This window comes from Taudactylus pleione, unplaced genomic scaffold, assembly GCF_031769625.1.
Source record: "Taudactylus pleione unplaced genomic scaffold, aTauple2 ptg000205l, whole genome shotgun sequence".
Taxonomy (NCBI): domain Eukaryota; kingdom Metazoa; phylum Chordata; class Amphibia; order Anura; family Myobatrachidae; genus Taudactylus; species Taudactylus pleione.
Window position 1 is genome coordinate 6,408,318 of NW_028284607.1, and position 25,826 is coordinate 6,434,143.

The 25,826-nt window shown below is 46.0% G+C and overlaps 2 protein-coding genes and 1 non-coding gene across 8 annotated transcripts in view; all 3 read right to left on the reverse strand.

Moving 5' to 3' along the window:
• Positions 1-444: 444 nt before the first annotated feature.
• On the reverse strand, positions 445-559 carry LOC148518006 (U5 spliceosomal RNA). The gene has a single exon (XR_015879240.1). It is a non-coding gene; the product is annotated as a U5 spliceosomal RNA (small nuclear RNA).
• Positions 560-13,597: 13,038 nt separating this feature from the next.
• Positions 13,598-16,406, reverse strand: YWHAH (tyrosine 3-monooxygenase/tryptophan 5-monooxygenase activation protein eta). Its single transcript, XM_088477972.1, has 2 exons — positions 16,202-16,406; positions 13,598-15,091 (listed from the first exon to the last, which is right to left on the reverse strand). Exons 1-2 carry the CDS (start codon positions 16,286-16,288, stop codon positions 14,435-14,437), a joined length of 744 nt encoding a protein of 247 aa, XP_088334098.1. The 5' UTR covers positions 16,289-16,406; the 3' UTR covers positions 13,598-14,434.
• A 263-nt stretch (positions 16,407-16,669) lies between these two features.
• DEPDC5 (DEP domain containing 5, GATOR1 subcomplex subunit) overlaps positions 16,670-25,826 on the reverse strand; it is a 125,709-nt gene continuing 116,552 nt past the window's right edge. For 5 of the 6 annotated variants that reach the window (XM_088477890.1, XM_088477891.1, XM_088477889.1 and 2 more), the window contains one exon: positions 16,670-17,677. In XM_088477890.1, the coding sequence (XP_088334016.1) occupies positions 17,382-17,677 (296 nt within the window). In that variant the 3' untranslated portion in view covers positions 16,670-17,381. The remainder of the gene's footprint in view (positions 17,678-25,826) is intronic. The other variant, XR_015879234.1, reaches the window with a different exon arrangement.

Sequence of the window (25,826 nt, forward strand, 5' to 3'; positions counted from 1 at the left end):
CTGTATATACACACACACATATATATATACTTAACACATACATAAATCCCTACATGCCTACGCGTACCTACATACAAGATTAGTAGGTGGCGATATAATTTGAAAAATATAACACGGGCAATAGTTAGAAGGAACTGAGCCCCAGGTCTAAACGCAGGGTTAGTACAAAATACAAGTATATACATACATGTGGCTTACCTCCACACAGGGAGACTACTCATGTGCCGCGCGTGGACGTCATTCTGCTACGGTGTTGGGGCAGGAAATGTTAGCAACGTACTATCCCAGACTGATTGCGATCCTGGGACTCTTCCGTTACCGGTGTACTCGCTTTATCAGGTGTGCCCTTCTGGCTCCAGATGATGGAAATCAAAAGATGACCTCAGTGATGTGAGACAGCAATGCCAACCACTACAACGGCCATACGTTACTTCTTGTGTGTGCAGCCCAGCAGCTGCCGGGCATCAAAAAATTACATGAAACTCATGATTGTTCCTCTCCACGGAAATCTTAAGTAAAAGGCGAAAGATTTATTCGATCTGAAGAGAAACCACAGTATAAGGGAATAAATAAGATATAAATCCCTATAGATGCACAGATGCATACCTTCTAAGGTAAGCACCGAAGGCTGTTGAGATTTAACATATGTGCAGCCACATATGTGCATGAGAAGAGTACGGCTCATTCTTAAGGCGAGCCAATGTGAGGCATAAGCCTGGGGATGGGACGCACCCTTGTGCTAACCTTGGGTTAAAGATATGCAATAACCGTCATTTCTGGCAGCAGCCAGAACAGTGGCCCCAACTATTTAGGCAGAGTGATCTCTGGCAGCTATAGATGCAAGAAACACACTGCATTATTCTGTTACACATCAAGCATATTTGCCCCAGATGTTCAATGTAATAAGCCTGTCGCACCTGGAATACCCAGGCGGTCTCCCATCCAAGTACTAACCAGGCCTGGCGCTGCTTAGCGTCCAAGATCAGACGAGATCGGGCGTGTGGCCGTAGGCGCTGATAGATATGTGGTGGGCAAAGTGGCATGGACACAACCTCTATATTAGGCTGTGGCATGTTCCTCCCCGTGCTTCAGGGTGCCTGGGACCCGGACACTCACTCTATAATAGTGGCGGCGGGTCCTTTTTTTTTTTTTTTTTATTATATAATATTAAACCAGTACACTGCCCAGTTCCGTAGGGGAACTACTTGCAATATAACCGAGATGAGGCAGAGCCAGATCTCTATAAGGACTGCAGGTTAAAGTACAAACTCCACAGTTGTGCCGTTAAACCTAATAAGACCAGGTGCTGTAGGCTTAAGGAAAGAAAAAAAACGGTAGAGGCCATATGCAAGCACAGGGAGAACATACAAACTCCAAACAGCTAGGGCGTACTGGGAATAAAACCCACAACCCTGTTAAGGGTTGCACCCCCCACACAACTCCAGAGTGAGGATGCAGGTGATGCTGGCAATAAGCCCCGGCTCCTTTTAAGGCAGGTGCATATGCTAATAATACTCCTGGAGTATGGCGGCATCTGTGCAAGCCAGCATGAAGTAGACTCTGCCCCTACTATAATAAGCGGGCGGGGCGCAAACAATGTATAGCAGGCATAAAGCGAGTGGTGGAGCGGGAATGAAATAGACAGCGCCGGTGCAATCTTCATACAAGCACCGGCGCCGCAACCCGCAGCCGAGAGCGCTGTGAATAACAGCCTCGCTCCCTGGCGGCTGTGTGCAGAAGCCAGCGCTCCTACAAGCACCAGCGCGGCAGGGAACAGCCGCGCTGAGTAGCTCCCTAAGCCCCGCCAATTGGTGCTATGTAGACTCCCTTATGGGAGTAGCGGGGCGCGGCAGGCTCCCTCCTCGTGGGGATAGAGCAGAGGGAAGATTCGGCTCTCGTGAGAGCAGCAAACAGAGCGCTGTCAGGCTCTATAAAGTAAGACAGCGCTCATCGTGCAGGGATCAGGCATGCTGCTAGGCAGCAACATTACAGACTGTCTGAACAGTCTCCCTGTACTGGTATCCGCGCTCTATGCGCGGTAGCTCCGCCCCTTGTAATAACGCTAGCGGCGTTACAGGATTCCAGGAGGGGATATACTACAGTATATGCCACATGAGCCTGGGAGGGGGCGGAGGGGCCGCAGATTAAACTCCGTTTCCCATAAGGGGAACAGAGCTATACTTACCACTGCTGGCATCAGGGCTGCGGCTAGGCATTCGGAAGCACGGACACAGCCTCTATATTAAGCTGTGGCGTGTCCTCCCTGAGCTACTGCCAGGGTGCCTGGGACTCCGACACGCACTCTTTTTTTAGTGGTGGCGGGTCACCTGATGCCTCCATGTAGCAGGCTGACAGACGCAGTACTCTGTCAGCCTGTCCTCAATGCTTTGTGAAAGCTAGAAATTAAAATAAAGGAAAATAAAAGAAAAAATACTAAGAGTGGGCTGGAGCTCAGCCCTATGTGACCGGCTCTCTCGGGCACATTCTAAAAACTGGGGCTGATGGGGCATAGAGGGGGAGGAGCCAGTCACACTTCAGAATTATTTAAAGTGCCAGGCTCTGCTCTACCACCGTCTATACCCCACTGTCTTGAACTCCAGTGTCCCCTAGTGGATGAAGGAGAAATATTAATAAAAGCCTCAGTCATACGTGGGACTAAAATAGATTGAAATGTCTTATAGGAAGACATAGGATAACCATAAGGACTGGACGCTTTAGACTGTTGTTGGCATTTAAAGGGCCCAAGAATCACTTTCCTCGGTGATGGGTTTACGGATTGCATCAGACAAATCAGGAATTGGATACAGCAGTGCACATAAGGAGAGGTACTGTAGTCCTTTAACAGCGGGAAGGGAGTTGGGGCTGAGTGAGTCCTGAGCATGTAGGGTAAAAGGTTTTGTAGTAGGCCTTAAAGATGTTATTAATTGTAGTTGCATTATATTATGGGGTCTTATGGGTATCTTTGATCACAGAATATTAAGGGAGGAAGTGTGGGTTTTTCATAGAATTTCTTATTTAGCCAGTGGAATCACTATCCAGTTTTCTCTGAAAGAATGTTAAGTTTGTGACAAATCGATCGCTAGATTGATAGTTCTGGTTAGTGGGGTGTTGTTTGTGGGTGTGTTCCACTTGATTGAGTCTGAGGGGTATATATACACTAAAGTGTGGGTTTTTAGAAGTGGGGATGTTGCCCATAGCAACCTATGAGATTGTACTTATTTATCTAGCACCTTCTAGAAGATAATAGCTAGAATCTGATTGGTAGCTATGGGCAACAACAACACTTCTAAAAACCCTCACTTTAGTAAATATACCCGAGGGTGACGTTGGCGAGTTTACTTTTTGGGCTTTATTACGGTAGGAGTTGTAACTTATTATCTGACCTCTAACTATGGCTTTGTGGGCTTCGTAAACAAGGGCAAAGCAGGAGGGACTCCATACATTGGTGGAGAAGTATGCGTTCATACAATGTTATTTTGGTTCAAAATTGTGGTATTTCTACAAGGGTCTCCGAGGGCCTGCCCACTGGGGACTCCAGGAGAGCAGAGGTGGAAAACTACAGAGTGGTCCGACCACGGGATAAAGTGAATGGATACAATCTAGGGCGAAAGAGAACACAATTGCGTCCAGTCTAGAGTGACATTGTGGGGACACGAATAGAAAGTGTAGATGCATGAGGATGGGTTGAGAGATTTCCAGATGTCAAAGAGGCCAGCTTCCCTTAAGGTGTCTAGTCAGATATCAAATGTTACAAGAGCTGGGAAGCAAACGGGAAGCCGACTGCCTAAATACCGGCAGCCGGCTTCCCGACTGTCATATCCCGGCAAGAGTGAAATGCCAGGCATCTAGATGTAGACGCCCGCATTTCCCCGACGCCGGGAGACCGGCGCCCGGCATCCTGATTGTAGTGATGCCAGGCGCCGCGAGCGGACAGCCGCGGGGGGGGGAGGGTTAGGTTTAGGGCTCCCGGGGGGGACTTAGGGTTAGGCACCCCCCCGGGAGGGTTAGGCTAGGGGGAGGGAGGGTTAGGCACCCCCCACGGGGGACTTAGGTTTAGGCAGCGGGGAAGGGGGTGGTTAGGGTTAGGCACTTGGGGGGGGGGGGGGGGGGAGAGTTAGGGTTAGGCACCCCTAAGGAGGGTTAGGTTAGTAGATACTTACCTATCCACGATCGGGATTTCCAGCGCTGTCGGGCTTCCGCTGCTTCTAACTCTGCTCTTGTCGGGCTGCCGCTGACGGGAATCGAAATTTCATACCCATTCCCAAGAGCTAGCTACCCCAGTAGGAAGAGATCTATCCAATAATGGATCTAGACCTGGTTAAAATCTCCACCCAACAAAAGAAGACCCTCTAGTGTAGTACCTTATGTAGGGAAGAAAAAATAAATAAATTACGCAAAAATAGCAAAATGGTTCATATTTCGCACATAAAGAACAGCAGCAGAGTAGCTTGCCTATTATAATGATGTAGCGACCATCTTTATCACTCGTGGTGGAATGGGGTGTAAAGGGGAGAATAATACACAGCAAAATAGCAACACCATTACGTATAGTTGGGCTACAAGCATAATATACATTAGGATAGTGTTTAGAAGTCATTGATGTATGGTCTGAGTCTCAAAAGTGGGTTTCTTGTAGGATCACCACCTCAGCTTTAAGATCACGAGGACTGCGATGGAGAAGGGTTTGTGTTTTTTGAAGAGTTGAGGCCTAGAACATTTAGGGTAGCAATGCACACAGGCATGTGTCAGGTTTGCGGTTTGAGGAATCCAATACAGAGGGGTGGTGATCTTGAGTTCGGAAGAATTCGGGGCGAGAGGCCTGGCTATCAGGACTCCTCGTCCACAGGTCTTGTATGTTGACGAGACCTTTTCAAAGGTGCGGAGTCTAACCTGCAGGGAGGTGTTCACCAGTGACCACTCCAAGCGGGATATGGGTTTAGCTGCACTGTACAGGCAGGTCGCGGTCCTTTGACCAGGTATCCAAGCCCTGTGGGAATAGAGACTCGAATATCAGTGGCCCAAAGGCAGTACTACACAGGGAGATACACCAGGAGATGATACTTGGAATTGGCACTTGAGGTACACTAGAGTTGGCACTTGAGAGATACTTAAGGAATCACAGGTATTGCCGTGTAGATGCACTTTTGCACCACGGGTGGCACTTGAGGGAGACACAGGTAATGTCGTGTGGACGCACTTTAGCACAACCAGATGACACACAAGGAATACACAAGGAGTGGCATGCGGACACACTTTAGCACAGCCGGATGGTACTTGAGAGATATATGCTGGGTGGCGTGTGGACACACTTTAGCACAACCGGATGGCACACAAGGAATACACATGGAATGGCACAGACAGCGCACACTGGCAGAGTTGTAATAGCACTTTCGCTGGAAGTGAAGCACTCAGGCAGAAGATGTTTAATCGCACTGCTGCTCCGGGAGACACTGGTAATAATACACAGGCAGGGATGAAATAGCACTGTCACTGGAAGTAAAGCACTCAGGCAAAGATGTAATTAGCACTGCTGCTCCGGGAGACACTGGTAATAATACACAGGCAGGGATGTAATAGCACTGTCACTGGAAGTAAAGCACTCAGGCAAAGATGTAATTAGCACTGCTGCTACGGGAGACACTGGTAATAATACACAGGCAGGGATGTAATAGCACTGTCACTGGAAGTAAAGCACTCAGGCAAAGATGTAATTAGCACTGCTGCTACGGGAGACACTGGTAATAATACACAGGCAGGGATGAAATAGCACTGTCACTGGAAGTAAAGCACTCAGGCAAAGATGTAATTAGCACTGCTGCTCCGGGAGACACTGGTAAAAATACACAGGCAGGGATGTAATAGCACTGTCACTGGAAGTAAAGCACTCAGGCAAGGATGTAATTAGCACTGCTGCTCTGGGAGACACTGGTAAAAACACACAGGCAGGGATGTAATAGCACTGTCACTGGAAGTAAAGCACTCAGGCAAGGATGTAATTAGCACTGCTGCTCCGGGAGACACTGGTAAAAATACACAGGCAGGGATGTAATCGCACTGTTGCTCAAAGGGAACACTGGAGACTCTGGAAACAAATGAGAGAACCAAGGGAACCTGGAACAAGACTCTACTAGCTTACTAGGAGTGACAATTGTTGAACAGGCAACTTATTGGAGTTCTGGAGCCGGATATATACCCAGGGGTAGCAGATGATAGGAGCACAGTGTTAGCTGACCTAAACCATGCTACCATTGGTTGGGATACTGTCACATGATAGGAACTGTCATGGCGGCGCTCATGCTTGGAACTCCGATACCTGACACACAGCCGACCATGGAAGTCCGCAAGCACCTAAGGCAGAATGCTCAGCACCTCGCCCATCACTGCACCAGACGTCTGACCGAATGAGAAGTCAGGGGAAGCCGGCACAGAGGTAAGAGATGGCTGATCCTAGGCTGAACCCTGACAGCATGATGGAGAAAAAGTGACAGATGGGAAGCCTACACAAATTGTACACCCAGCCTCGTTCTGTATACAGAGGAGGAAAAGGGAGTTATGTGACGAGCTGACAAGAAACAGAGGAAACAGGGTGCAGGATTGGAAGGGTGGGGAGAGGGGGGGGGGGTTGTTGGAGGGGTAGCATTTAACCCACAAACAATATGAGAGAAGTGCACAAAAGTTGGGACAGCAGCGTAGTCAACTATCAGGAACACCTCAGGTGTATACAGGGAGCTGGTATGTACAGATCCAAATACATCTATCCTCTGTGCGATACAGAGGCAGAAGCTGTTTGTGAGTCCTGTTCACATCGCTGTGCGAATAAGACGCATTGGAAGGTAAAAAGTTGCACAAAAAGACACTTGGCGCTACCGAGTCATGCCACTACATGGCGCGACTAGAAAGACTGTTAAGGCGCAAGGAGGCTAGATGTATGTGGACATACATAAGGCAGAGAGGTTAAAACCAAAGCAGAGGTAGGAATGGAGAGAGGAGGAAGACTTTGATCTGAGCCTGTACTATGTGAGCATTTTATTTCGACAATTGATATATTCTGGTATGCTTGAGAAAGGACCTGATGGTACCAAAACATTGCATGGAATAAGCATTAAAATAACCCTTTGGCTGCATCTATTTGATGAGTGCCCTCTTGTGGAGAGATATATATAATTTTTTTCAATATAAATTGCACTCACCAGACTTCTAAGTTTAGCAGCAAGGTCCTTTATTGTTTTTAAACAGCCATAGAGAGAATCGACATTTCAGTCCTCGTTAGGATTTTTGTCAGGATTGTATCTTGACAAAAGTCCCAGTAAGGACTGAAACGTCAATTCTCTCTATGGCTGTTTAAAAACAATAAAGGACCTTGCTGCTAAACTTAGAAGTCTGGTGAGTGCAATTTATATTGAAAATATGCTTTGGGGCTTAGTGTTTGTTTTTTAAATTAAATTTGCAAAAATCTAAAAAAAAAAAAACTGTTTACACGTTGTCATTATGGGGTATTGTGTGTAGAATTTTGAGGACAAAAATGAATTTATTCCATTTTGGAATAGGGCTGTAACATAACAAAATGTGGAAATAGTGAAGCGCTAGAATACTTTCCAGATGCACTGTATGTTGGCCTAGTAAACGGATGTGAGTAAGGGGAAGTGGGCGTCCTTATATTAGGCTGCGATCGCAATTCGAATGCAAACATTTACAGGTCACCGCTGATTTTAGCAACTGCGTTGCGTGCGTATAAGCAGAATAGCAAACTGCAGTGAATCAGGCCCTTAATTAGTACCTCAGTCTTAGTTTAACCATCTGTGCTCAACCATGGATATCCTTAAAACATAGACTGTTAGGGAACCTTGAGGACGGAGTTTGGGAACCTCTGCACTAATCTATCTGTCCGTCTCCACTCAAACCTTACTACTCTTGGGGGAACATGACAGCATTTATATCAGGGACGAGCAGTCAGGGGAGGCAGAGCCTCCCCTGTCATACTTCCTCCCGTATCATACTCCGTCATGCTCCCGAGTTTTGATGTAAAACTGTGTTTTTATACATGTGTGCCACCCCAGCCATTGACCTCACCGCAGGTCACAGATTTATATCAATGGTTCCTTGGCTGCCCACGTTGCTTGAGGCCCTCCTGAACTACCTCTGCAGAGAATAAATGTAACTTGAGAATCACATCTTGGTATCAGTGTGCCATAAGATGACTGCCAATAAGGCTGTGTGTTCACCTAGATAACATGTGGCTGAAACATGAGGGGAAAGATTAATCAAGTGCAGTGTACTATATGCACATTTGTAGTAAATATTAAACCATGTGTATGAAAAGGCCACTTAGGAATGTCTGTTTACTCCTACTGAGCATCAGGACTAGAGGTTTCTAATTGACAAGTAATGTCAGGCTGCATGTTCAGTGTTTATGTGCTGATCAGTAGCTTAACATATGTGGTGTTTCAGCTTGGATACTTAGAAATTGGCATAGTTTTATCAGTAGATAAATAAATGTAAGAAATTGTTGCAGCAGTTCCACTGACAGATTTTTAATCTTAATATTTTTTTAGCAGTTTTATACATTATTGTATTCAATTTACTGCTCAGATCAAGTTCTAAAATGTTGTGTTTTGATTTGTCCTTTCCTTTTCGCAGCTGCTGAGATACCAAGAGACAATAAGAACGGTATTTGGCCAATATCCGGCCAAAAGGGATGCCAGCGCTTAGAATACCACGGCCAATATCCCGACACCTGTCAGAATCCTGGCACCAGCATCCCAACACCTGTCAGAATCCCGGCGCTGGCATCTTGAAGGTAAGTAGCAAGGTTAGGGGGAGGGTTAGCATAAGGGGTTAGGCTCTAACAAGAGGGTTAGGTTTAGGCACTGGAGAGGGAGAGTTAGGAAGAGTGTTTGGATACATACTGACAGGTGTCGGTATCCTAACCCTGTCCGGATGGTGGCGGCGGGATTTTGACCGCCGGGATCCCGTACCCAAGCCCTAAGAAAACCTTATGCTTTCTAGGCTAGGGATACTATCCCTGGGATAGTAATATATGGTTATGACCATATATTACTATCCCTGTGACCCATTCATCTTAAGAGCAGTTATCCATTTATAGTGTGGGCTACTGCACAGCCCTTTAGTAGCTCAGTCTTGGGATTTTCAGAAACGGGTGTAATTGTTGCATCCATCATATTACTGGAGATTTGAATGACCATTTCATTGTATTGCAGTCTGTTTCTCCCCGTATCCTGCCCTGGCCTTGCCGCTCTGAGAAAAGCTGGATAAAGCACGTAGATCTCATAAATGACCTTCAATAGACAGAACATTCCTTTCTAATTTATCACTCTGTTGTCTCATTGCACTGTGCGTGTAACCTGCATACAGAAAGCTAAGCATTAGTGAAGGGGGTCAAAATTATATATTGAACACATCCATTGCTAATCTTTGTGATTACCTTTCATTTAGGCATTCCAAGATATTTGTCTGCAGAAAATGCAAGTAACATCCCAAGTTACAGTGCTAGTGGGGATGATAACACTAGAAAGACTAGCTAAATTGGTTTTACAGTCATCAAAAAAAAAAAAAGCATGCAACTTGCATAATTGTTCTAAATGTCCGAATACCTTTTTTGTGTTTTTAAAACTATATAATAGATTAGTGAACTGTTACAGACTAAAATTGTAACCCTTAAAGCTGGGTACACACTTCAGTGATGCGACGAATCGATGTAATGATATATCGCATCACACACTGCACGATCCGCCGAATGACTATTCGATATATCATCACATGCTTAATGTAACAACACCAAGTCGTCCATGGCATCGTCCCATCTGATGTGCAGTGACATCAGATGTGAAGATGCGACCACAGAACTCATCAAACGATGAATTGGGTGGATTTGGTCGTAAGATCGCCCAATATATTGTATCGTGTACCCGGCTTTAATCTTGTAAGATTTAACAGAAATTAAGGACTACACACAACTTAGCTTCAGAAATTAATTTACCAAATCTTCTCTGTTCCGTTCATTGGCAGTCCCTCCTTAATGGTAAAGGATTCTGTATGCAAATGAGAGAGTGGACAGGTTCAGCAAGCAGTTAGTGGTGCGACGAGACCGCTTCAGTGGTTTAGATGAAAATAGAGATGTTCATATCATTTGTTAAAACATTTATCTTTGAGAAAATAACACTGAAAACTTATTTAGTAATTAAAAGCACCTACAAATGTGTCCTCATACACTATTGACAGTCGCGCCAAACAGCCCTTCTCAGCACGCCAGGTCCCATGATACACGGCTTGCACCATGTCCTTTTTCGCCCAAAAACATGCCTTAGTCGCAATGCGATGTGACAAAACGGTTAACAGGACTGCACTCATTCATTTGATATGAGACACTTGCACATCTGTGTGTGACGGAGTCTGAATCCGTATTAAAAGTGCTACAATGTAGACGCTGCAGTTTTGTTTTTTATTCACACCAAGTTTTGTTGTTTCATCTGCGACTTTGTACATATTTATCCTAAGTTCTGTGCGGTTTAAGTCACACCCTGGAAACTCTCTGGTATAGAGCGAGTGGTGTTTTGCTGTGTCTGCTGTGCAAATAAGACGCAAATTTAAAGATAAAGCCACTAAAATAAATAGCTCACTTGTGCCGCATGGTGTACTGAAGTTATGTGTATGAGGCTACATGTGTATTCATGCAATGGAGGCACATCTCACCATGGGCGGGATTCATGACGCACTGCAATTTGCTAACGGCGTAAATAACACGGGTATGCCTGATTAAAATCACAAAGGGCAGCTCTCCCAGTAAGAGCTGTCCTTTGTGATAGAAGCCCTTCTGCGCATGCCTCGAGTGACAAATGCCGCCGGGGGTGCTGGAAGGTATCAGATTGGATCACTCCCAGGGGGGAGTAGCGAATAGAAGCCCTTAGGCTTCTATTGGTCATCATCATCTAAAGATGGTGTTGCTCACCGCATCCAAGCCCCAGAATGTATCACATTCGGGCGCTTGGTGCATATGCGGTAAGTGGTCAAACCTCCATATACATCATTTTCAGAGGTTTGACTGCAAAACAGTGATAGTGCATCCCTCCCCATAACACTATGGCCCCCCCGAGAGTATAATCAGAGTGCGACTGCCTGCGTCTTGGTCATTTAGCAGTGAGCAGGCTGTGGTGGTGACATATCGTGAACTGTGCTCATCCTATTCCTCACACTCTGCACACAAAGCAGAAGATGAGCATCAAGCAGGAGGCAAGGAGCGTCACCGAGTGGGGCATGGATAATATACTATATGGGAGGCTCAAGAGTACATCTTTATTTTCTGATAAAAAGTAAAATAGACTAAAAGTCTGTTTACACCAATGGTCCCTTAGTACAATAAAATCATATTGTTCATCTGCTTTCAGGAAGAGAATTAAATAATTTAAGTTGCTTTACAAATGCACTTCATATGAAAATGCCATTTTAATATTTTTCAAACTAAAAAGTAACAAAGTATGTACACTTTCCACTATTGTGAGGGTTGGCCCTGATACCATAAGCTGGATTTTAGCTATCCCGATCACAGCATTGCTTTACCATATCAATTTTGTGATAGCATTTTATCTCCAAAGTATTGGCTCTTGCTACCTTAAATGCAGTTCTTATAGCACTGATAAAAAAGTGCTGTTGGGTTAAAAAAACATATTGCTGGAGAGGCTATTCAAATTTTACGTTACATAACAAATATTAGCAGCTAGCTACATCATCTGGCCACATCGGTTTAAAATCAGTTTTATACATTTAAAGCACAGAAGAATCAGGTTAGCCAAGAAATAAAGGTGTATGAGAAGTCCTGTAAATATCAGACATGTCTCAACAGTAGCAGCTTGCTCAGACTAAAGCAAGATGTGTTCTGCAGCATCACTCCCTCTTGTCCTGTTACCATGGAAACAGAAGCTTCTATAAATCTCATTTGGTTGCTGTGGAAACTGGTACAGACCTTCCCCATCTCATCCATTACCTGTACTGAAGTATGAATTATTCAGGTCACATCCAAAGGCATTTAGGGACCACTCAGCAATACTACTTCCCCTAAATACAAGTGTCCTGCATGGAAGGAAATGTGCCCAATTACAGAAGGCTAATTGCAGGGTTGGGGTGAGCCAATGGGCTCCGATATATAATTTTGCTGATGTGTCTTGAACTTGTAAGGCCAAATATGATTGCCAGGGGGGACATATCCATTGAAAACCTTCAAAAAGTTTAGAATATATAGCCTGTAGTTAAGGGTTAGTTGTAATATTTACCCAGTATCTACCATATGAAAAATCCAATCCTGGCCAAAAGCAATATATCATGAAGCAAAGGTGAATCAGACAGAATTACAGCAAGATCAAATTGTAGCGTAGGAACTGATACTACCTGCCTGCTTACCTACTAGACTAAAGAAGGTGATTTAACCATCAATGGGTACAATTGCATAAAAATGTGAGATATAGGTCCTGATTGACTACGGATTGCTATTGCAGCTGCGTTTACGCACGCAGGTCTGCTGCATATGCTAATGACTGCAATCGCAAAACCAGTATAGAGATGCCCAAAACCACCACAGAGACGCCCACTACCGCTTCCGCACATCCGTAATAACTTGCAGTCCTGCGTGTACATGAGAAATTGCTAACCTCGTCGCACGCAGAGCGTACTCAAGCTGCGTATGCAGTCGCAGTGGCTAATTTATGCACACCCATGCAACGGCGTTCAAACGGACAGGCACGTCTGCATTTCTCCAACCACTCCCCCATCACCACCCCCAAACGCTGACTACCTGTCGATCACTCTGCGATGGCTTACCGTGCTCTGCGTGATCGCAATGTATCCATTGTGCACTGCGGTGCATACGTATGATCGGCACGCAACGATTGGCCAACTGCATACGCTGTTGCGATCCATAATGAATCAGACCCATGGTATGTAAATATGATAATATAAATTAACTTGCCCATGTACCGCAAGATAATATTTTAGTCCATAACAAGTTTGGGTGAATATCCCAGTTAAGCACAATGCGCCAGGTATAGTAGAGGTAATTTGCACCGTAAGTAATGCTGCAGGCAACCCAGTAAGTATTAACACAATTGCTAGGTGACTGGAGTTTTTAGATTAGAATATAATGTATCTGATGTGATATATGCAAAACCAATAAGGAGTTATCTGGATAGTACCATCAATTAAATAATTCCAATCTGTAATAGAAGCTGTCACCTCCACTAATCCCTGCAAACTAGTACTAGGTTTACACCAATTATAAACCATTCAGTCGAAAGTCTTCTGAGATTATATTTAGAATAGGTTGCAGCAAGCAATGCTGGTAAAAGTTATTTTACAGACATAGCTGCAGGCTTCAGATTATACATGTTGGGTTCTAATGACTAAAACCTATTATTTGTAAAGGAAAGTCACAGGGTAGAGGATTCTGAAACCCTTTTTGGGCAGTCTTGGTTCTTCATACCTGCTGTTTCTACCCAGTGAGCCAGTATCATTGATATACAGCCCACGCCTAGAAGATAAGGAACAAGAGATATTTCCATTCTATCAAAGAGACAAGAGGCTCATGCGGATATAATATCCTCAAAGCAGCATTTATTTCATCCACGTAATTCCAACACATTTATATTGGGTGTCTGGCATTTTATTGGCATCCATCATAACAGGCTAATACACACTGTGCAGATGCAGTCAGCCCTGAGGGCTGGATCACACAAGGCTTACAACCAAATAATGAGGCCCTTGAAAATTTACCAGAATAATTAAAATGATTAGAATTAAAAAAACAAACAAACAGAAAACCTCAGATACATTTAAGGCATTCAAACTCATAAGAGGTGCAGAATTATCATGCCATAAGTTAAAAGGGCAAATATAAATTTCACAAAGCTCACATTTAAAAACGTCTATAGTTAGCTAACAAAAACAGGTGGACCTCCGTTCCCCATTATGGGATCTGCAGCCAATCACAGTCAGAACTGTGTGGTGCCTCCTTCATGGTAAGAAAGGAGGTGGGGAGTCCTTTACATGCACAGGGAATGCTGCACAAATGGAAACTAAAAACAGTTTCTTTACAAAATAAAACGGGACCACTTTGCATCGTTCCAGCCCGTACGTGCCCTATCGGTAAGGAGAGCGTGGGCGCCTCTCTGAAAACTGCAGCTTCCCTATCCCCTGAACAATGCGCGGGCAACCCGAGAATCGGCTGATGCACCAACGCAATCCAGCAATGCCCAAGAGGACGCCACGAGAACCCGTCTCCCCGGGCACGCAGCAGTATGAGCAGTTGTGCCAATGATACGGATATGATAAGCACAGGGACATGTCAAGGGTAGCGGTGGGGGGGGGGGGGGGGTGGCATGTGATGGAGGGGAGCGGGTAGGTAATGGGCTGTAGCAAGACGCAAAACCCTCTAATTGTTGCCTTCTCCGGTCTCTTCATCTTGCTGGTCACTTGTCCACAAGGTCAGGTTATCACGCAGGAGCTGCATGATGAGGGTGGAGTCCTTGTAGGAATCCTCGTTTAGCGTGTCCAGCTCAGCGATAGCATCATCAAAGGCCTGCTTGGCAAGGAGGCAAGCCTGTTCAGGATTACCTTGTATCTCATAATAGAAGACTGAAAAATTGAGGGCCAGGCCCAGACGAATAGGGTGAGTCGGCTGCATGTGTTCCTTGCTGATCTCAAAGGCCTCCTTGTACGCAGCTTCAGATGAGTCGGTCACACTCCGCTTCCTATCTCCAGAGCCCACTTCAGAGAGATAACGGTAGTAATCCCCCTTCATTTTCAGGTAGAAAACTTTGCTCTCATACTGGAAGTCATTGCAATTCTTGATGAGGAACTTGTCAAGCAGAGACAGCACTTCGCTACATACCCCCTCCAGTTCTGCCTCAATCTTCTCTCTGTATGCTTTCACCTTTTCCAGCTTCTTCTCATTACCATCAGCCAAGGTCTTCTGCTCGATGCTGCTGATGACTCGCCATGAAGATCTTCGTGCACCCACTACATTCTTGTAGGCTACTGACAGCAAGTTCCGGTCTTCATTAGATAACGGCTCATTAAGTTCTGTAACCTGCATAGCACAAGGGTGAAATGTTCAGCTCTTAATGTACTGATAAAAATGCAATGTGTTAGACCAGCAACTGTTAATCACCTTCTAATGTCATGTCATATGTAATCGGTGCTTAAACACATAAGCATGGTTCCAAGTTTGAGTCATTCAATACTATAAGTAGGCACACCCATGCCTAACAGACATACTGCATGTACACAAAAGATACCAACTGACCGTACCATGCAGCAGACAGGTACACAATCACCCCAGGCATGACTTACATTCAAATGCCAAACTACAGGCAGATGCAGTCAGACACATGTGCCGTCTGCATTAGTATACATTGATCTCACAACATTTATGCACTCATATTAAGCATTATTCCATAACCAGACAACATTCATACCTGGCCTCATCTCACAATCATATACATATTTGGTGAAGGAGCCACACCACAGGAACATACCTACTCCAGTTGCCAACTAATACTACATCCAAGTACACAGCGACTCCACCCCACTGCTAGGGACTCCTAACCCAGACAACCACCATAGGCAAGCACAATACAGCAACCTATTTCTGTACAAAATGTAAATAGCATAAAGTGTCCAATGGGTGTTACCTGTTACTAAAGACCACACATGGTTGATACCAATTTTACTGCAAATAAATGCAATATGAACTGTCAAAGATTATGTGAATACAATACTGATATGTCCATTATATTTGTGATTGATCATCTGCTGTATCACTTGTTCTACATTCTACAATTCCTGGCAGCTGTCAGATCCTCCATATTGCAGGCTCTCTCACACACTTACTGTACAAGGCAAAAATGGGTAGTTTGTTCTGCATTTGGGAATCATTTACTCTCATTTGATTATTTTTTATAATCAATAACATTGCAAATACGGATTATAAAACCACGGTTTCAAAAACATATTAACACCTATGATTTTGCATCGTAATGGGAAACATATTGTGCGGTCGGCTCCTTTAGAAAGTCCCAGGATCTATAGATGCTGGATTATGAGAAAAGCAGAACCCATAGACATATATATTGCTCTGCACGATGCTGTCAGCATGACATACTCTTCCTCATCTGCCTGTTATCTGCATAATACTCACCGATCTCATAGCTGCCGCCATATCCTCGTATCTCTCTGCCTGTTCCGCCAAACGGGCTCTCTGGAGCAGCTGCTCCCGGTCCGCCATGCCGTCTGGATGAAGTGCCGGTGATGGGTTCTGCTCTCGCTCAGCCTGCCTGCACTGCTCCCGGTTCTGTTACTCGCGTCGCTGCAGCCCGGGACGCACTATAGGTGGGCGGGACCGATGGGCGTATCTTACATGAATATTTCTAGATGACGTCACGAGCTATTTATAGCCCTGGACTTGCACATGCGCAGTACGATTGCTGCAATGCACAGCAAAGAGGTGGGGACCTGTCACGCAGAGGGAGGGGCTGCTGATGGAAGGGGACCAGACTTGGGGAAGGCGAATATAACACATGGCTCTTTTTTTGCAGACACACAGCTACTGACTTACACACTGCCCTTTCTATACACTTATTTTACTATTAATGAAGTCACGATATGAATTTTGTACATTATGATCATTTTATTTGAGAGAATCCAATGAGCAGCTTTCTGTAACCTTACTACAAAGAAAGAGGTCAACTTTCACATTTTGTTAAGTATTTAGGGTGCTGCAGTATAGTATTTTATTATGTAGGAGATGCTTAAACAACCTGTACTTTGTGTTTTGTTCAAAAGCGTGCTGGGACTTTTAGTTCCACATCTGCAGGGGAACAACAGGTTGCAAAGCTTTTAGAGAGAACATGAATTTAAGGTCAGTGTCTGAAAAAAATCCTGCTATGTTTATAGCAAGTTTGGCAGCGCAATAAAAATGTTAACATCCTGTGCTCAGGAAGTAAGAGCCTATTGCTTTGGAAAATCTCCATTCCCCATAGGGGAACTGGCTATGGCAATACCAACTGATACAGCTTAAATCAGTTGGAAGTTGCAAATGATATCAAGACAACGGTCAATGCAGGTAGAAAGCCCTCACAGAGGTCAGATTTAGGGTTATTATTTACAAAAGGTGTTTTACTCCAACTTAGAAGTGTGATTTCTTCCAAAGCACAATAAGTTTAGGGAAACAAACTATGAAAGAATAACATTTCTACATGTTTTTCCTAACCTGTACTACAAGCAAACACAGATCTCCCAATCTGCAGTGAAATATAGCAAGCGATCCATTAAGCAGCTGACTCAAGCTATATAAACATAAGTGATGGCAAAGCATACACTCATGGTTCACTCATATTCATTTTCTCCAAGCAGCTGGCCCAAAAGAGAGCAAGTCTGTTTTCCCGATTTGCACAAAAGTCTGTAAAGTCCTTTAGCAGGCGGTCTGCAAAGCGCTCATCTCCTGTGCCACTTGAGCGCCAGGTCTTGGTCAGCATTGTATTATAGGCCCAGTTGTAACCTATCTTTTCTTCACCAAACAGGCTTTGAGTTGATGAACTGGTAGAATTTCTCCTCCGTCTCTGTTGACCTGAAGCATATTTCCGCTTGGAATAAGGGAGCTGTAAAAATACAGTACCTGAAATCAGAATGAAATGAGTCAGCCTGGTAAAAAAAAAAAAAAAAAAACACTAAACTTTAAAAAAAGAAAAATTGCACACACACATACATTTTTAATATATATTTCTAACCCTTTGCAATCCTTCATATTTCTTGCACCAAGCCAGAAGCTACTGCGCATGACTGGGTCTCTGGAAAAATGGCGCCCTACTCTACTACGCATGCACTCTGCAGCACCGGCCCGGCACTGCTGAGCAGTATTCTGGAGACTGCGGAGAGGTAAGTATAACTATATATTGCAGGGTATAATGGGTGCATGTTGTGGGCACCCATTATAGATACGCCCTTGTGTCCTAGATACAGATGTGTCCTCATACACTATTGCTACAGTCATGACAAACATTTCCTCCCAGTGTGCCAGCCTCTGTGCGGTTATGCTTGAGCCGACTGAAAATTCATCTTATACCCCTTTTCCACCAAAATTCCGGGTCTGACCCAGAGTTGGAACAGGGTTCCTATCCGGATCAGACCCGGAATTTAGCCGGCGCCGACTCGGGATATTCCCGAGTCGGCGCCGCTCACACCGCAGTCGGGTCTGTATAGACCCGGCTTTTCCGGCGTGAAAGTGGACTCTGGAGATGACATAATCTCCAAGCACCACTGAAGCCGGACCAATCGGCCGGCTTGCGGCGCACTGCAGGTCATCAAGACCCGGAGTGCTCCGTACACAAAGCAGGGTTTCACGGGTTACTCCCGTGTTAAACCCTGCTATTTACCTGGGTTGGATTGCCGGGTCACTCGACCTGGCGATCCAAGCCTCACCCCTTTTACACCAAGGAGCTGCCCGGGTTAACCCTGCAATAACCTGGGTTTTAGCTCCAGTGTAAAAGGGGTATTAGTTGCAATGTGGTGTGACTAAGATGCACAAGGAGGCTGCAATGATTAATTTGAAATGCAACACTTGTATATCTGTGTGCGACTGAGTCTGAATCTGTATACAAAGTGCTAAGAAGCAGCAGCCGCAGCATTTTTTCCATACCAAGTTCCGTTGTATTTCATTTACAGACAGACATACAAGTGTCACATATCAAATTAGTGCAGTCTCCCAGTGCATCTTACTTGCATTGCACATTTTTCGTCGGAAAAGATGCTTGGCACTAGCAGAGTCTCAGGACTTAGCAGCTCACTCAAGTCAGACGTCTCGTGCCACATGGCCTATTGAGGCTAGGTGTATGAGGACATGTTTGTAATTACAACTAAAGATAGATGATAATTGATCACATTAGTATTGCTAAGTTACAACTAAATAAACCTGTGGAGAAATCAGTTGTCTTTGGAGGTCACAGAATTAGTTGATTAGAGGCCACCGATGTACAATTAAAGTGCATCAAGTGATTTTAAAATAAATATACCTGTCTGTAATAGGTCCCACTGTATCTTTATTCATTTCCAAATAAGAAATTGATTATTAAGAGTAAAGAACAATAAACACAAATCTAAGGGATTATTGAAATAGCAACAATCAGAAATATAGACAACGTTTTTAAACATTTAGGTGTATATTTACCGAAGGTTGATTTTAATCGATTTTGATGTATTTAAAATTGATAAAAATTGATCAACATCAATGTTGTGTTTCTGTGGATAAATCAAACATTAATACTTATGCTGGCCATACACGCTGCAATCATAGGGACGGTCCGCCCGATATCGGCGGATCGCCGCGATAATTGTAGCGTGGGGGGGGGGGGCGACCGAGGGTTAAATATTGCTCGGTCGGGCATGCTGGATTGTCCAGCATGCCCGTCCGATGCGATATTTACCCGGTAACTGTCGGCCGCATCGGGCAGTGTATGCCCAGCGCGGCGGACAGACAGACATTTCCTGTGTTCCTTCCTACGGAAGGAACAGGGAAATGTCTCCGCCCCCGGGGCCGGAGCGCGGATGTCGGGCTATACACTGTGAGATTTCTCTCACAGTGTATGCCGCGGACATCTGTGGCTGGCAGCCGGCCAGATAAAATGTCTGTCGGTCTGACAGACATTTTATCTGGCCGTGTATGCCCAGCATTAGAAAAAAAAAATAAGTCTGTTAGTAAATGTGTGATTTAGCCCCAGAGACACAACATTGATGTTGATCAATTTTAAATCAATTCAATCAATCAATTAAAATAGATCTTTAATAAATATACCCCTTAAAATCCACTGTATTACAGCAGTCCATCATAAAAGACATGGTAGAATATGGCTAAAAAGATTGTTCTCAAAAACTGAGTTGAGCAGTGGCACCTGGGCACCAAATAGTTAATCTTTCTATGCCAGAAGCACAGGCTACCTCTCCCCTATACCCGTCCTCTCAGCACTGATAGGTCAGTTTAGTTAACAAACTGTTAGGATCTGCGACAGTGGATCATCTTGGTGGCAGGTCCCAGCTATAGTTGTCAATGGGATACTGCATCTTGTCTTGATCCTGCAACAGCCAGATTCCTGTCTTGTCTGTATACAGCTCTAGCTGTTTGTCTGTGTGCTGGATTCAGCTGTACACTAATTAATCATGTCTTGTCTGTGTGCTGGATTCAGCTGTACACTAATTAATCACGTCTTGTCTGTGCACAGTTCAGGTGCACACTAGCAGTCATTAGGAAGGGCTCTCTGCAGGAAATGCCTTTGACTGGATCCTGCATCGCACAAGTTACAGCCAACCCTTCACTCTATGCCTGCTATAGCTTTTGCAGAGGCTTCTGGTTCCAGTGAGCGGTTATCCTTCTGTGTGTTCCAGCTCCTCGTGTTCAGTGTCTGTGATCTCCCTGCAAGTTCATCTAAGCAGTGGCTTCCGCTTCCCAGCGTGTGTGTGATCTACCTGCAAGTGACAACAGAGCAGTACCTGCCTCACCTCAGTGTATGTGTGGATTCCCAGCAAGTACATTAAAAACAGTGTCGGCTGCATTTCAGTATTGTGAACTTTTGTTTATTCATTCCGCAGCCTCTCTGTGTCTGTGTGACCAATCAGCTAATAACACCCAGCTGTCTGCACTACTATTCAGTGCTCTGTGCACTATCTCCAATTTACAACTCCTCAATTTCAGTTGCAATTCCTTGTCTGTATATTCAAGCAAGCAATAACTTTTACAGCAATTCCTGATATCACTCAGTGCATACCAGCTATTCAGGCTGCAATTAGCCAAGTGCATACCAGTCCTCAAGACTGCAATTAGCCAAGTGCATACCAGCTATTTAGGCTGCAACTAGCCAAGTGCATATCAGTCCTCCAAGACTGCAACTAGCCAAGTACATTTCAACTAGGAGCCATCTTGTCCTCACAATTCCTTATCAATCAACTCTTATCAATTGACACTTGATCAACCAATTCACTATACTCTCCTGAGCTTCATGTTCCTGGTATGATTAAATTGTGAATCTTCTCTGAGATTCAAAACACAAACCCAAGGACAGTGAGATGAGGAAGGAGTAGAGGGAAAAAAACGGCATATACCACACACACACACACGAAATAGCTGAGGGAGTAGCCGGAAGTAGGCAAGAAGCACCACCAGCAGAAGCACCAGGGTGGGCGCCAAGGGTCCCCTATGGCTTAGGAGAAAAGGTTTAAACAGGTAAAGACAAAAATCCTGTATTCTCCCTTCAGCCATGGGGGACACTGGGATCCTAACTTTGGGACGTCCTAAAGCTGTCCCCTCAAGTTAGGGAACGCTCCTGTGCCGCAGCCAACACTGGGCCTGATTCAGACCCGGTCGCGAGCGCTGGCAACCAGGTTGATGTTTGCCCACTGGGCATGTGCATGACGGAGCCGGCTCCGTCGTGCGCATGCGCGAGACCCGGCTAGCAATGGGTGCTCCGTCGCTCCGGGTCTCGCACCAAAGGGGGCGAGCTGTCGATGGTGAGTGACAGCTCGCCCCGTTTGGTGGGCGGGCCGGGGGGTGGCCGGCCAAACGGAAGCATTCCCAACGGAACGCTTGCCGTTTGGGGGTGGCCCCACTGACATCACCAGTGATGTCAGTGGGAGAGCTTCCGGCTCTGTTAGAGCCGAAAGCTCTCTGGGGCTTGCGCCCACGAGACCCTGCCACAAGGGTCTCATCGCAAGCCCGATGGTCGCGATGGTCTTGACCATCGCGACCATCAACCTGGCCGCTCGCTATAACTGTGGGTGGTCACCCACAGCTATGCGAGCGGCCAGAAGGCCGCTCCCAAAAAAAATGCCCTGATTCAGAGCGTCCGGCTCTGAATCAGGCGCACTGTTCGACCAAAACTCGCACCTGGAGAGGCAAAGGTGTAAAACTGGTATAACTGAATGAAAGTATGGACAGAAGACCATGTGGCAGCCTTGCAAAACTCTTCCAATGAAGCACCATTCTGGGCTGTCCAGGAAGCCCTGACTGCCCTGGTGGAATGGGCACATACTGAGACTGGGACCAGACAATTCATTATAAAATAAGCATGCTCAATGGTAAAGCGCAGCCAGCAAGCCTGTTGATATCGTAAATGACAAATAAGGAGTCTGAATTCCTAATGTCTAGAGTCTGGGCTACGTAAATCCAGTGTCAGGACCACGTCCAAGGAGGACTGTGTCGGGGGAGACTCCGGACTGACTAAAAAGGAAATCACTATCTCCTGGTTTATATGATTGTGTCAGACTACCTTAGGTAGGTACCCGAGGTGCACATACAGAACCGCCCTGTCAGGGTGTTAGTTCAGGAACGGGGACCAAAAGGTTAAAGCACCAAGGTCCGCGACCCTGCGGGCTGAGGCAATGGCAAGAAGGAAGATGGCCGGTCTTCAAGGTAAGCCACCGAAGGTCAACTGTCTCAAAGGTTCAAAGGGAGCCCCCTGGATGGCCTGAAGTACCAAGGAGAGGTCCTAGGCGGTCACAAGAGGGACAAATGGCGGCTGTAGGTGGAGAACACCCTGCAAGAAAGTCTGAACATCCAGCAGCAGAGCAATCGTCTTTTGGAAAAGAACAGAGAGGGCCGAAATTTGGACCTTAATAGAGGATAAGCGAAAGCTCAGGTCCATTCCTGTCTGTGTAAACGTCAAAATTCGAGCCAAATGAAAATACCAAGGATTAAAACTTTGTGCAGAACCCCAGCTAAAATAAGTCTTCCATAACGATGCATCAAGAAGGGTTTGAATCACGAGATGAGAAACCCTTAAGCTCTTAAGATGGACTTTTCAAAAGTCACCCCTTCAAAGCAAGGCGGTCCAGGTCAAGACAGGGACCACCGACAACAGGTCCGCCCAAAGTGGAAGATGCCGCAGGGAGTTTATGGACAGGGCTAGGAGGTCGGTGTACAAAGTCCGAGGGGGCCAGTCTGGGGCGGCTAGAATCGCGGTGCTACCCTTTCAGCTTGAGGTTCCGCAGGAACCGAGGTATCATAGATATCGAAGGAAACAAGTACAGGAGAGGAAACGCCCATTGGAACAGTCAGGGCGTCCACCAGAAAAGCTCCTGGATCCCTTGTGCAGGAGAAATACTGTAGCAAGGCAGCTTTTGATTGTGGCATGACACCATCAGGTCTATGTCCAGATGACCCCAGCTACTTACTAACATGAAGAACACATCGGGGTACAGAGCCCATCCCCCCGAGTGGATGTCCTGGCGACTTAGAAAGCCGGTCTCCCAATTTTGGACTCCGTGGGAGGTACCATTAAGCCCACCGGAGGATGTGGCTAACTTCCCTCGTGGCACTCTTGCTGTGAGTACCCCTCTAATGATATATGTACACAATCGCCGTTGCGTTGTCCAAATGTACCTGGACAGGCTTGTTAAGGAGGTACTTGGCCTGGCAAAGAGCCCTATAAATGGCTCGGAGTTCCAGGATGTCGATAGGAAGTCTTGCTTCCTGTGCTGTTCAGTGGCCCTTGAAGGAGTGATTACTTGCTACCGCTCCCCAGCCTTGAAGACTTGCATCGGTCGTGAGAAGGACCCAGTCCTGAACCCAGAAGGAAAGAGCATGTTCAAGTGTGTGTGCTAGAGCCACCACATAAGAGAGTGGGCACCTCCCAGGACATCAGGATCCTCTGAGACAGAAGGGTGAGGTGGGAATGGTACCATCAGGCGAGCAGTTGAAGGGGTCTGGAATTTAACTGTGCATACTCCACTTGGTCTAAGGTGGAGACTGGAGTTCCAAACACCTGCATGCAAGAGTGGATTGAGACTCTGCACTGATGGAGGGCCCGAATCCGGTTCTGCACGGACTGGATCTCGTCTCCGGGAAGGAAGACATGCTGAGCCTGGAAAATTAGCAGGACTCCCAGGTGAAGCCTTTGTTAAGACGGATTTTTTTGCCAAATTATCAGCCAACCATGTGACTGAAGAACTTCCACGGTGAGAAGGTGTTTCTGAAGGACCTCCGAAGACTAAGCCAAAAGGAGTAAGTTGTCCAGATATGGAAGAATGCAATATCCCTTGTTCCTGAGGAAAGCCACCGTCAAGGCTATAGCCTTTGTGAATACTCTTGGAGCTGTTGAAAGCCCAAAATGTAAGGCCCCAAACTGATAATGGTCTGCTCTGACAGCAAACCTGAGGAACCTTTGATGGCTCCTGGACAGGAACATGCAAGTACGCATCCTAAACATCCAGGGAGGCCATAAAGTGTCCCCTGGCTCCAAAGTTAGTAGGATGGAGCGAAGTTACTCCATCCGAAACTTGGGAACCTCGAGGTATGGGTTGATGGACTTGAGGTTGAGGATAGGGCAAAAAGAGCACACTGGCTTTTGAACCAAGAAGTCATTGGTGTAGAGTCTGGTGCCCTGCTGCCGGTGAGCAGAAGAGGTCGGTAAGGCCTCTGCTTTTCCTGGAGGGAAAACCTGTGGAAAAAAATTGAGTGGGAGGCCATTCTTGAAACATTAGGGCGTACCCCAAGGAGAAGACGCCCCTTACCCACATGTCTAAAGTATTGTCCACCCAGATGTTGGAGAAAAGCAGAAGACAGCCACCCACGTCTCAAAATCTTGCGTGTGGGCTCGCCATGTCATGTGGCTGGCATGCTGTCCGCTGGCTTGGAAGTCGGTTGACGGGTAGCCCAGGACTGACAGCCGCAGGGCTTGTAGGAGGATCCCTGAGATCTGGAGCAGGACGGCCCTCTGCTTTCGCTCGTGGACGAAAGGATTAAAAGATCGAGACATGGGAGCCACAGACAGCATAAACGCTGCCTCAGCTACCGTGACCACAATCCTTTCTAACTCTGGGCCAAATAAGACTTCACCTGAAAAAGGGAGACGTTCTAATGCCTTCTTGGAATCTGAGTTCGCCCTACAGGATCGCAACCAAAGGCCCTTGTAGTGGCCACCAATGAAGCAGATATTTTAGAGACGAGAATGCCCAAATCAGTAGCTGCCTCGCCCAGTTACATACTGGTTTCCCAAATGACGTCCACCTTGAATAAAAATTCAGACCTTTACAGAGACCTTCTTCAAGGGATTCGGGGCCTGATTCAGAGCCGTTCGCTATTTGTGGTCGTTCGTTCAAAAACAAGGGGTGGCTATTCAAATGATCCGTTCGCAAATTGCAGTCTGTTCCCACCTCTAAGTCTGAACGAGCGAGCAAAACATACGCTCGTTTATTTGATAAAAACGCCCCCTGGCCGCACGCACCATACGTCATGTCCGCTATTTATTAGATTAATCGAGTACAGCGTATGAACTGCTCGCTATTCTTGTGGTTGGTGTTTTCAACCGCTATTTTGCGAGCAGTTCTGAGTTAAAAAAAACCAAGTGACGTGGTCAATGACGCTGCTGTATTAATTATGCACTCCCTTAAAACGCCCGTTTTGACCTTTAAGCACGCCTGCGTTCGGATCTCCACTCCCCGTTTTCAAGCACCTTCCCCTGTTACCACCCACATACGCCTCATTCTGTCACTCAAAATAGCAGGCCCTCGCTATATTGCGTACCAACGATTTTCGGCCGCACTGACTGGTTCGCGCATGCGTACTAAAAACCGTACGCATGCGCAGATGTGCGAACATCGCTCGGAACGAGCGTACTGCCGCTAGCGAGTGGCTCTGAATGAGGGCCTCTGTCCACTGACTCAGTCTTAGCAACCGAAGCCGAAGCAAGGGCTGGTTGAACGGCAGCCCCTGCATTCACATAGAAAGTTGGAGAACTTTCTAAAATATTTCTATCAGTGGGGTCTTTGAAGGACGATCAAGT

Coding starts and splice junctions, on each gene's coding strand:
- YWHAH (XM_088477972.1), bottom strand. CDS start 16,288: ATGGCGGACCGGGAGCAGCTGCTCCAGAGAGCCCGTTTGGCGGAACAG. Junction 15,092..16,201: donor TGGCGGCAGCTATGAGATCG/GTGAGTATTATG, acceptor TGTGCTATGCAG/GTTACAGAACTTAATGAGCC.